The sequence below is a fragment of the Pipistrellus hanaki genome (genome assembly GCF_964339955.1).
Source record: "Pipistrellus hanaki genome assembly, chromosome: 1".
Taxonomy (NCBI): Eukaryota; Metazoa; Chordata; class Mammalia; order Chiroptera; family Vespertilionidae; genus Pipistrellus; species Pipistrellus hanaki.
Genome location: NC_140503.1, coordinates 120,676,060 through 120,688,279, shown reverse-complemented (window position 1 = coordinate 120,688,279; position 12,220 = coordinate 120,676,060). Strand labels below are relative to the sequence as shown.

At 38.1% G+C, this 12,220-nt stretch overlaps 1 protein-coding gene across 1 annotated transcript in view; it reads right to left on the bottom strand.

Annotated features, from left to right (window-relative positions):
• MALRD1 (MAM and LDL receptor class A domain containing 1) overlaps positions 1-12,220 on the bottom strand; it is a gene marked incomplete at its 5' end in the record, with an annotated part of 553,418 nt that overhangs the window by 456,156 nt on the left and 85,042 nt on the right. Inside the window, one exon of the mRNA XM_084867858.1 lies at positions 7,566-7,712. Within this exon, the coding sequence (XP_084723984.1) occupies positions 7,566-7,712 (147 nt within the window). The remainder of the gene's footprint in view (positions 1-7,565; positions 7,713-12,220) is intronic.

Sequence of the window (12,220 nt, the reverse complement as noted above, 5' to 3'; positions counted from 1 at the left end):
AAATATTACCAATTACATTTGAAATCCTTATTAAACATTTACATGTCCCTGACAAGGTGGCTCAGTTCATTGGAACATCTTCCCATGCACCAATATTGTGGGTTCAACCCCCAGTCAGGGCACATATGGGAGGCAACTAATCGATGTTTCTCTCACTCTCCCTCTCTCTCTAAAATTAATAAACATATCCTCAGATGAGAATAAAACAATAATATAATAATTATAAATTATTATTATTTCCTTATTAATCAGAGCTTTCCAAGAATGAATATATTGTTTAATTTAACAGTACTATCAATATAGCAGCTAGATCAACAAATTAAAAAGTAAAATCATAGATTTATTTCAACAAATATTGAAAACACTGTGATAAACCAGCCATTCCAAATAATATAACTTAATATTAAAGTAAAACAACTAAAGACTAATAATCAAATCCAAAATAAACAATATCCTAAATGGCAAACAACAGAACTAGTTTAATCAAAATGTGAAAATAAATATTTATGTTAACTAAAGATCATAGTAGATAATATTATCTTAAAATAATATTATCTTATAGGTCTAGTGAATGTAGATGTCAAGGGAATAGTATATTTAGTAAATATAACAGAAAAGTAGAGATAGAGTTCTCCTGTTTTGCCACTAATATAATTATAAAAGTAAATGTTCCCAGGAATTCTATGTTTTTAAATAATGACAAGTATTAATAAAATAATTCAGTAAGGTAAGTGAAAACAAATATTTTAAGTTATTTTATTAACCATAGCAATAAGGTATAGATTTAGAAATGATGATACATATTGTTTTCACAATAACATTAGTACACAATACATAGAAATAAATGTAATAAGAAAGCAACAGACATAAGAATATTATAAAATCTTAAAAGTGACTATAAATCCTCTGATAAATAGAAAGCAATAACATATTTTTAGATGAAAAATGGCAATATAAAATATTGTTAGTGAAACTTCATTTGGAAGCTAAATGCAATACTAAAAATTTAACCAAATATTTTAAAAATAAATAATATATTAAAGTGTATATGTGAAGATAAAGGATAAAAAGGTTATAAACTCTGAACTCAGACCCAGGGACTTCAACATTTTTCAAGAAGTCCTTGCCAGTTCAATGAAATACACACATACAAATACACATACTCACAAGACTTAAGATTTAGAAAGCAGAAAATAAAATTGTCATTATTTACAGACAAAATAATTGTGAACCAATAAAATAAAAATACTATTCCCTATAAATAAAATTAAATTAACAAGGTCATTGGATATAAGGTCAATATTTAAAATTGCATTTCTATAATACTAGCAATGATGAATAAAAATATCAAATACCAACAAAAATATTAGCAAAATATTTTTGTTTTGTATTTTTGTTGTTTTTTGTTTGCTTGTAAAATATTTTTAAAACTTGCATATTGAAAGCTACAAAATATTATCTAGATAAACTAAAAAAGATAAATAAATTGGAAAAGATAATTTTTCTAAGAAATACAAATAAAGATTTCATATAAAAAAATCAGCACATGAGTAGATTGAAAAATGGTGGTACATCTACACAATGGAATACTACGCTGCTATAAACAAGAAAGAACTCTTACCATTGGAAACAGCATGGATGAACCTGAAAAGCATTAGCTAAGCAAAGTAAGCCAGTCAGAGACAGATAAATATCACATGAGCTTACTCATTTATGGAATATAATCAATAATATAAACTGATGTACAAAAATAGTTCCAGAGACAGAGAAGCATTGAAGAAACCATCAAACCTCAGAGGGAAGACAGGGAAGGGTTGGGGGAAGGGGTAAGAGATCAACCAAAGGATTTGTATGCATGCATATAAGCATAAACAATGGACACAGACAGTAGGGGGATAAGGGAATGTGCTAAAGGGTAGGAGTGGCTGGGGAGAGGTCAATGGGGTCAATTTAAACAATAGAGAATTTAATTTTTAAAAATGCAAAACAGCCAAACTGGTTTGGCTCAGTGGATAGAGCGTCAGCCTGCACACTGAAATGTCCTGGGTTCGATTCCGGTCAAGGGCATGTACACTGGTTGAGGGCACATCCCCAGTAGGGGGTGTGCAGGAGGCAGCTGATCAATGATCTCTCTCTTCGATGTTTCTAACTCTCTATCCCTCTCTCTTCCTCTCTATAAAAAATAAACAAAATATATAAAAATAAATAAATAAATAAATAAAAATGCAAAGCAAAACAAAAAACCTTATACATTGAAAACTATAAAGTATTATTTTGAGAAACTAAAGAAGATATAAATTGAGAAGCTATAAATATTTGAAAAGATCATTTTTCTAAGAAATACAAATAAAGGTTTCATATAAAAACCATTTGCACCCATAAGATATAATTTTACACTCATAAACAGGAAAATTTAATGAGAACAAAATGCCTATTTATGGTAGGTAAATGGAAACATTCACTCCTATTCTGTTAGTGAATATTTAAGCATTAAAATTTGTAGGGGAAGTAATTTATCAATATTTATTAAAAATATAAATACATATATTTTAGTGAAAATATAGAAGTCTCAATCCCAGATAACTGATACTTTAAAAACACCCTATATAAGATAACATGTACAAGAATGAATTTTAAAAGCATTGTTATAAAAATCATCAATCAAGGAGGGAATGGCATAGGCAGTTCAAAGAAATGAGAAAACAAACAAAATGAATTAGGCATCTTCTACTTCCAGATTTAGTCTTCTGTCCTAAGCTAGTAAAACTATACTAAACAATGGTTTTTAAATGTAGGACAATGGAAATGCATGATCATTAGTTAATGATCTCTAAATGTGGGGTAACATATGAGCTAAGCCATACAATCATCCCAGCTTACCATCCAGAGAGAATCCAGCTACCATGTAAGAAGCAGGGAACCAGGAGGGGTAAAGTGGTCTCTTCAAGTTGAAAACTTGGAGTTGTTATTTTGGGGAAACTTAAAAGTAACTAGAGTTTATAAGGCAGAGTGCCAAGGAGATGGTTACAAACACAGAGAGCTAAATAGATCTGCAGAAAAGTCCCCACTACGCCCTGCCAAACCCCAGATGAGAACTGATCAGAGCATGAATGTGAGAAAACCACTTGAGGCTAGGGGGGAACATCTAAAAGGGGCAGCTTCACCATGTCCCAAAGCTCACAAATGGCCAGAAATAGTAGGCTTTCCTCACCAACCATAGAGAAAACATTAATTCTATATTGGCATTGGACAGAGCTAAGTCAAAAAAAAAATGTTCAGACAAAAAAATTGTATGCAAAGTTTATAATCTACACTAATAAAAGAGAAAGATGCAAATTAACTGTACCTCTGTGACACCCACCAGCCACGCAGGAGTGAGTATGCAAATTAACCCAACAAAGATGGAAAGTTAATTTGCAAACACAGATGCTGAGCAGTCTGCTTGTAGGCCCTGAGCAGCCAGGGTTTCAGAATACCCCCAGCCAGGAGTAACCCACTGGTGCTAGTGCCAAGCATCCCGGGCCCCAGGATCCATGGTGGGGGGTGCCAAGCAGCCCAGGTCCATGCCCTCCAGCTTGCGGACACAGCGAATGTGGGGCTGCTGGGTTTTGGAGTGTGCCCTTGGTAGCCGGGGACATGCCCCTAGCCCAGTGGACAAAATGTAGGGGATCCTTTGTGCATGGGCTGCAGAGGAAACACCTTTTCTTTCTTTTTAAAAAATATATTTTATTTATTTTTTACAGAGAAGAGGGGAGAGGGATAGACTGTCAGAAACATCTATAAGAGAGAAACATTGATCATCTGACTCCTGCACACTCCCCACTGGGGATGTGCCCCAACCAAGGTACATGCCCTTAATAGGAATCAACCCTGAGACCCTTCAGTCTGTAAGCCAAAGCTCTATCCACTGAGCCAATCAGTTTGAGTGTAAACACCTTTTCTGAAGCTCCCTGTATGCCACCACGTGCAGTGTTTTTGGTAACTTGAGTAATAAGAATCCAAGAAGGTGATCTAGGGTTTCCTACCATACTCCTGGAGGAAAAAAATGAAGGTCCACTACTGGAAGAGCTAAGAAATGTCATATCCTGGCCTAGCCAGTTTGGTTCAGTGGATAGAGCCTTGGCCTGCGGACCATAGGGTCCAGATTCGATTCTGATCAAGGGCATGTACCTAGGTTACAGGCTCCTCCCTGGGGCCCCGGTCAGGGCTCATGCAAGAGGCAACTAATCAAAGTGTCCCTCTCACACTGATGTTTCTCTGTGTTTCTCCTCTCTATCTCTCTTCCACACTCTCTAAAAATCAATGGAAACATAACCTCAGGTGAGGATAAAAAAAAAAAAAAGAAAGAAATGTCATAATCGATGAAAGACGTATCTTGAAAATGCCTAAATATGGTTGTCATTTTTTTTTCATGGGGAAGTACTGTAGTCCATGTTAATGAAAACACCTTGGTGGCTATGGTGGCTGGCAGTGGCTGCAGCAGAAGGGGGATGGAGCTGGCACCTTCCACTATTCAGCCCAGTCGCCTCCATAGGGACCAGGCCTAAGCCATCAGTAGGACATCCGCTGAGGGCTCCCAGTCTATGAGAGGGGGCAGGCTGGGCTGAGGGATGAAATTCGTACACTAGGCCCCTAGCATATTCATAATCAGCAAACATTTAGAAACAACTCAAATGTCCCTTAACTGGTGAGTTTAACAGCAACTAGTGGTAGATCCATATAATGAAAGACTAGTTGGCAATAAAAAAAAAAGGAACTACCTCTGTAATCAACAATATGAATGAATCTCAAATCCATTATACTTAGATTGAAATAAACCAGACTCAAAAAGTTACACACTGTATGAATCGATTTACATCTGATGAAGGCAAAGAAATCACATCAGCAGATGCCAGTGGCTGGAGGGGAGTGAGATATTGACTACAAAGTTGCATGGCAGAATTTTGGAGGGAGTAACATAACTGTTTTATATCTTCTGATGGTTATACAATCATATATGGTTATTCAGACTCAGTGAACTATACACCACAAAGGTTGAATTTTACTACATTTAAAGTATACTTTATCATGAGCTGGTGAAAGAATTTGCCAGGAGCTAACTATTATGAAGAAAACAATATAAAGACAGTAGTTATAATATGATCTTATTTCACAAAATACTTATACATATCTATGATGCATACAAGCTGTGTGAATGTTTAATAGAGAAGCTAGGAATGAAAAAGTAGAAGCAAACCAAAAAAGAAGGGTATGGAAATCAAGGCTTTACTCAAAAAAGATAAGCTACATCATGTCAACCCAGCCATCTTTTATGTAAAATTACATATGGGAGTGTATGGGGGAAATTACTGGATATTAAAGTTTTTTTAAAAGCTGTAATCCATAAACACAAAGCTCTGAGAACATAATGAACTGGAAGTCTGTAGTTTTAGATATAAAAACTGCAAGACTGACTGCTGCATTTCTCAGGAAACTTCCATTCCATTCCCCTTTCCCTTCCAGTACTGCTTTGTTTTCCTCCTCATTGTGATGGGAGACTAGAGTGATTACCTGAAGGTTAGATAACACAATGTCAGGTGAAGTGTTGGCTCAGTGTCTGAGATATATGCTTGATTTGTCCTTTCTAAAAAGAGAAAGAATGGCCCTAGCCAGTTTGGCTCAGAGTCCTCTACAATAAGACATTAAAATCCACTTGAGTCACCATCCATCCCTTATAAAACCTTTATAATGTCTTACTGCAAATCATTACTTATCTGCTTCAGTTACTAGAGTCTGATCTATTCAAGGCAGAGACCATGGCTTCCATCTGCACACACCTAAATCTATTAGATGGTATGTACTCAATCACTGGTTTGAGAAAAGGTAAAGAAAACATTGCATGAGCAGGAGAAAATGTACTATGAATATGGTATAATTCCATTAATTAAATTTCCTTTCTATTTTAAACTTTGTTTAATCCACTCTGCCAAAAAATCTTAAGAAAAATAAAACTCATTGGCACAAAAGCAAAAATTAAGACCTTACTCCTCTGTCAAATAATGAGCTGGTTGTATAGCTTTGGAGAATAGATGGATGGCCAAAGTCTCCCTCCAATACACTCATATCCTCCCCCACCAACCCCAACTTCCAGTGGTTATAATTTAAAAATATGGCCAGCACTGTTACTTTTGGCATACTTATTTGGAAATCTCAAAAAAGAAACAAATAAAATAATGCCCAATGCAGTTATATGAGCTTAAAGTGGATCTACAGTTTAGTTGTGTTATTTTAAAGTTAATAGTATACCAATGTATCTGAATAATGGCATCTAAACAAAAGAAAAACATGAAACAAAATCTTTTCTTTTTTCCTAGGAGTTTCAAAAATCGTTATTGGAATGCTATATGTAGTTGCTCTACTTTAAGGTAATATGTGAAAATATTTAAATATGTGTTATTTATTTCAGAAAGAAAGAGAGATGGATAGATAGAAACATCAATAATGAGAGGGAATCATCAATCAGCCAATGACCAGCTCATGCACAATCCCCACACTGTGATTTGAGCCTGCAACTGGGCAGGTGCCCTGACCATGAATCAAACTGTGATCTCCTGGTTCATAGTTCGATGCTCAACCACTGAGCCATACCAGCCAGGTAGATATGTCAAAATGTTAATGGTGGTTAAAAATATATATGAGGTAGAAGTAAGATTGTTTCTTACAAAGAAACCATCAGTTATTAAATTTAATTCAAGTATTTCCAGATTTATTTCATAGATAATGTTAAATCTCTTTTTACAACTCCCAGAAGGAAGATTAAGCTATTTTTCTTTCTGATTTGCAAAAATTGGATTGGTCATAAAAGGAAGATAAGCTTTCTGTACATAATTTCTGGCAAGAAGAGAAAATTACAAGAGGATTCCAACCCCTACACACACTTATGCCTTTATTCCAACATTTAAAAAATGCAACAAAATGTTGATTATTAAAATAATGTTTCTTCTAAGAAACTCAATTAACTGAAAGCTATTAATTTGATCAGGAGAGTATAAAGCAAGACAAACCAAAGTTCCATGCACATTATACATAGACTAGAGACCCTATGCATGAAATTTGTGCAGGAGGAGGGGGCCCCTCAGCCTGGCCTGTGCCCTCTCCCAATCTAAGATCCCTCAGGGACGTCCTACTGCCAGTTTAGGCAAGATCGGGTCTAAACCGGCAGTCAGACATCCCTCTCACAATCTGGGACTCCTCACTCCTAACCTGCTTGCTCCTTACTTGGCTTGCCGCTCCTTAGCACTGTCACGAAGGAGGGTGAGGCTCCTGCCACCACGGTTGTGCTCACCAGCAGTGAGCCTGGCTTCTGGCTGAGCAGCACGCCTGCCATAGGAGCGCACTGACCACCAAAGGGCAGCTCCTGCATTGAGCATCTGCCCCCTGATGGTCAGTGTGCATCACAGTGACTGGTCCTTCTGGTCGTTCCACCATATGGTCACTGGGCTTTTATTATATAGATAGAAATGAAAATACACAGTAGTATCATTCCACAACATGAAAGAAAGATAACTAATTTTTTAATGGCCTACCATGATTTGTGTTTGCTTGGTGATCAGCCTCAGGAAGATGGTTTTCTCCACTTGTCAATCCTTTCACAAATTCCCAGTGTGAATTTTCTGTGAGAAATGGCTCCCAGCCGCAGAAACCAGACTCAAAGTCACACATGAGGTGATTGGCTGTTATGCATGGAATAGAAAACAGGTAAGGAGAAATGAAGATGGAGCATACAAGGAAACATTGGCCTATACTAGCCAATCAACTTAGGAGTTGAGAATAATCATTATTCTTTGTAAAGAATGTTTTCTGCTTATCAGAATAGTTTTACTTTCCAATTTCACAAGGCTTCCATGTGCTGTGTGAGGCATCCCCTATCTATATTCTTCTATCTACAAGTCAGGCACTTTAGATCCTGGTTAGTCATTTCCATTATATTTAACTATAGGCCCAGTGCATGAATTCATGCACCAGTGGGGCCCCTCAGCCTGGCCTGTGGTCTCAGGCTGAAACTGGCTCTCTAACATGCCCCAAAAGGGTCCCAGGTTGCAAAAGGTGCAGGCCAGACCAAGGGACCCTACTGGTGCACAATAGGGGCCATGGAGGGGCCCTGGAGGTTTGCCAGCTGGGGAGGGCTCCAGGGCATGTCTAGCCAGTCTTGCTCAGTCCTGGTCAGCCAGACCCCAGCAGCAAGCTCACCTACTGATCAGAACTTCTTCCCTCTGGTAGTCAGTGCACCTCAAAGCTACAAGTCAATCAACCAGTCAATTATCTGCCCCCTGGTGGTCAGTGCACATCATAGAGAGAGATTGAGCAGCGTTAGCATATCATTAGCATATTACGCTTTGATTGGTTGAACAGCCGACTGGCCTACTGGATGCTTAGCATATTAGGCTTTTATTATATAGGATGATATAAGGTGAAACTCTAGAGTAACTAATAAACATGCCAAGATGAACAAGATTCACCTGCTGAGATGGTAGTAAAAAATATCTATTGAAAAAGTTGGAATTTAAATTAATTCTGGACACCTAAAGAAGTTGAGTTCAGTACCTTGGTATTTTTTCTCTATTCTATTTTAACAATTAAAAAAAAAAAAAAAAAAAAAAAAAAGCTTCCTAAGAAACTAGGAATACTAATCAAAAAAGTTATATGCACCACTTATGTTCATAGCAGCACAATCTACAATAGCTAGGATTTGGAAACAGCCTACATGCCAGTCAGCAGATAACTGGATCAAAAAACTATCATACATCTACACAACAGAATACTATGCTGTCATAAAAAAAGAAGGAATTCTTATCATTTGCAGCGAACTGGATGGAATTGGAGAACATTATGCTGAGTCAAATAAGCCAGTCAATGAAATAAAAATACCACATGATCTCACTCATTTATGGATAATAAGGAACATTATAAACTGATGAACAAAAAGATAAATACAGAGACAGTAAAGAAACAAACAGCCGGGACTGGTTTGGCTCAGTGGATAGAGTGTCGGCCTGCAGACTGAAAGGTCCTGGGTTTGATTCTGGGCAAGGGCATGTACCTTGGTTGTGGGCACATCCCCAGTAGGGGGTGTGCAAGAGGCAGCTGATCAATGGTTCTCTCTCATCGATGTTTCTAACTCTCTATCCCTCTCTCTTCCTCTCTGTGAAAAATCAATAAAATATATTTTTTAAAAAAGAAAAGAAAAGAAAAAAGAAACAAACAGACTGTTAAATTACCACAGGGAGGGCCGAAACTGGTTTGGTTCAGTGGATAGAGCATTGGCCTGCGGACTAAAAGGTCCCGGGTACGATTCCGGTCAAGGGCACATACCTTGGTTGTGGGCACATCCCCAGTGGGGGGTGTGCAAGAGGCAGCTGGTCGATGTTTCTCTCTCATCCATATTTCTAACTCTCTATCCCTCTAAATTCCTCTCTGTGTAAAATCAATAAAATATATTTTTTTAAAAATTACAGCAGGGAGGGTAAGGAGATATGGGGGAGATAAGAGATCAACCAAAGGACTTGTATGCATGCATATAAACATAACCAATGGAGGAAAAACTATGGGAAGGGAGGGCATGTTTGGTAGTGTGTGTGTGGGGGATTGGTAAGGTATGTACACATATAATACCTTAATAAAAAAAATGACTACAAAAAAAAAAAAGCTAACCATTTTGGAATTGCAGTTAAATTAGATATTCCTAACTCTGCTGTTTTCCCTCTTAATACACAACTAAAAAATTCAAAAATGCTTTATTTGTCACAAAAAACTAAGGCTAGAGAAAGTCAGGATTTGGGATAAGCTTTATAAGCATTTTTTCCCCCTAGTTTTGTCAACATATTATTAAGAAAAAAACAAGTTTCAGAAGTCTGGGCAATAAAGTAGAAATCCAAACAAGTTGATTTGTACTTTTGAAAAATTAATTATGTGTTTATTTCCTAAAATAAGAATCTTAGCCTATTGGGGAATACATTTAAAAATTAATTTTTAAATATTTTCATATATTTCTCTTTATGCAGATGCATTTTTTATAATAGCAAAAAAGAGAACAAAATAAATTTTGGTCAGAAAACATCTATTTTTAATAAGTTCCCTATGATCATACTATTATTCTATCTAGTAAAAGAGTAATATGAAAATTAACCATCACTCCACTGCACCCACAAGCCATGCCAACCAGCCATGCTCACCAGCCAATCAGAGTGAGTATGTAAATTAACCCCAACCAAGATGGCTTCAGCCAAAGAGAGAAGGAGGGAGGCTTGGGTTTCCCCGGCAATGGAGAAGCCATGCTTTCCGCACACCCTGGTAGGCCCAGGCCTCCACTCAGGGGTACAAAGTTTCAATTATAGAAGATAAATAAATTCTAACAGAAATGGCTGCCACCATGGAGCAAAAAGGAGGCGTGGCTCCACTCCAAGCTACAAAGTTTCAATTGTAGAAGATAAATAAATTCCAGATACCAGGGCCTCCACTTGGGTTTCCCGGGGAGTGGAGGGGTAATGGCTGGCCAGCAAACCACCATAGGCTCCTCGCTCAGGCCACTCCACACCCCAAGGGAATCCCCACCATGATCCAGGACACCCTTCATGGCAAACCAGCTGGCCCCCACCAGTGCACCAGGCCTCTATCCTATCTAATAAAAGAGTAATATGCAGATTGACCATCACTCCAACACAAGTTGGCTGCCCGCATGTGGTCAAAGATCCTGCCCTCATGTACACAAAAGATGGCCAGCAGGGGAGGGCAGTTGGGAGGGACCAGGCCAGCAAGGGAGGGCAGTTGGGAGCAATCAGGAAAGCAGGGGAGGGCAGTCTGGAGGCACCAGTCCTGCAAGGGAAGGCATTTGGGAGGCATCAGGGCTGCAAGGGAAGGCAGTTGGGGGGAAACAGGCCTGCAGAGGAGGGCAGATAGAGGTAACTAGGCCTGCAGGGGAGGGCAGTTAAAGGTGACCAGGCCTGCAGGGGAGGGCAGTTAAGGGTAAACAGGCTGGAAAGGGAGCAGTTAGGTATCAGGCTGGCAGGGGATGGGTTAGCGGGTTATCAGGCTGGCAGGTAGAAGTGGTTAGGGGCAATTAGGAAGGCAGGCAGGCGAGCAGTTGGAAGCTAGCAGTCCTGGATTGTGAGAGGGATGTCCTACCAGGATTGGGCCTAAAGGGGCAGTCAGACATCCCTTGAAAGGTCCCAGATTAGAGAAGGTGCAGGTTGGGCTTTGGGACACCTCCTTCCATGCATGAATTTTTTGCACTGGGCCTCTAGTAGTATAATAATGAAAAATGGGGCATATTACTTAATGTTGAATTAATATGTCAAAGAAATGCCATTTACCCATATATCTAAGTGGAAATCTATTGCTTCTAGATACATTTTCATTTTCTCATCTCAGGCTACTAGAGTTTATAGAATACTGTTATTGATTTAAAAAAAAAAAAAAAAGCACTTACTCCTCAAAAGAGATTGTCTTCTGGTGTCTTTACATAATTTTAAGCACCTATGGCCTAGCTGTGACTGTCTCCCTGGACATTCAGAAAATCCGCTAGTCCATTTCCTTGGTCCTCCATGGACTTTGACACCTACTAGGCCACCTCCAAGTTCATCTAAGTCAACTGGTGTGGTACAGAAATATGCAAAATTCAAAATATATACTTGATCTCTTAAATGTGCTTACAAGTTTCAAATTATTGGCTATGTACTTGGTTATAAATCTTCTCATCTACCCCTAGTTCCTAAGGCATAGAAAATCTTCATAGATGTGGTGACCACACACCTGTGTCAGCCCACAATTGCCTCAGTTTATGCCTGTCATCCTAATATAATAATGAATACCTCTCATTTTCCTCTCAAATGTCCCTGCTTGAGCAATAAACTTAATATTGCCATATTGGAGAAATAAATCATATACTGATACACAAAGGAAGCAAGTCCATGTGAATGAATAACTTACTCACTGTAGATAGCCACTGTAGTAACCTATTATAGTAGTAATCATTCTATGCCTCAACTAGATAATGGTGTGAAATGGCGATAAGATCAATAAGTGTGGAAATGCAAAGTACAACATGAACCAAGCATCACCAAACCCTCCCACAGACTCTTCATAACTGTGATTGTGTCACTTGACTGCAAAGATGTAAAGGAGATTTCAAGATACAATAACTTTGGCTTGTATAAATATTGAAATTTGGCTTTAGGAGAAAAAG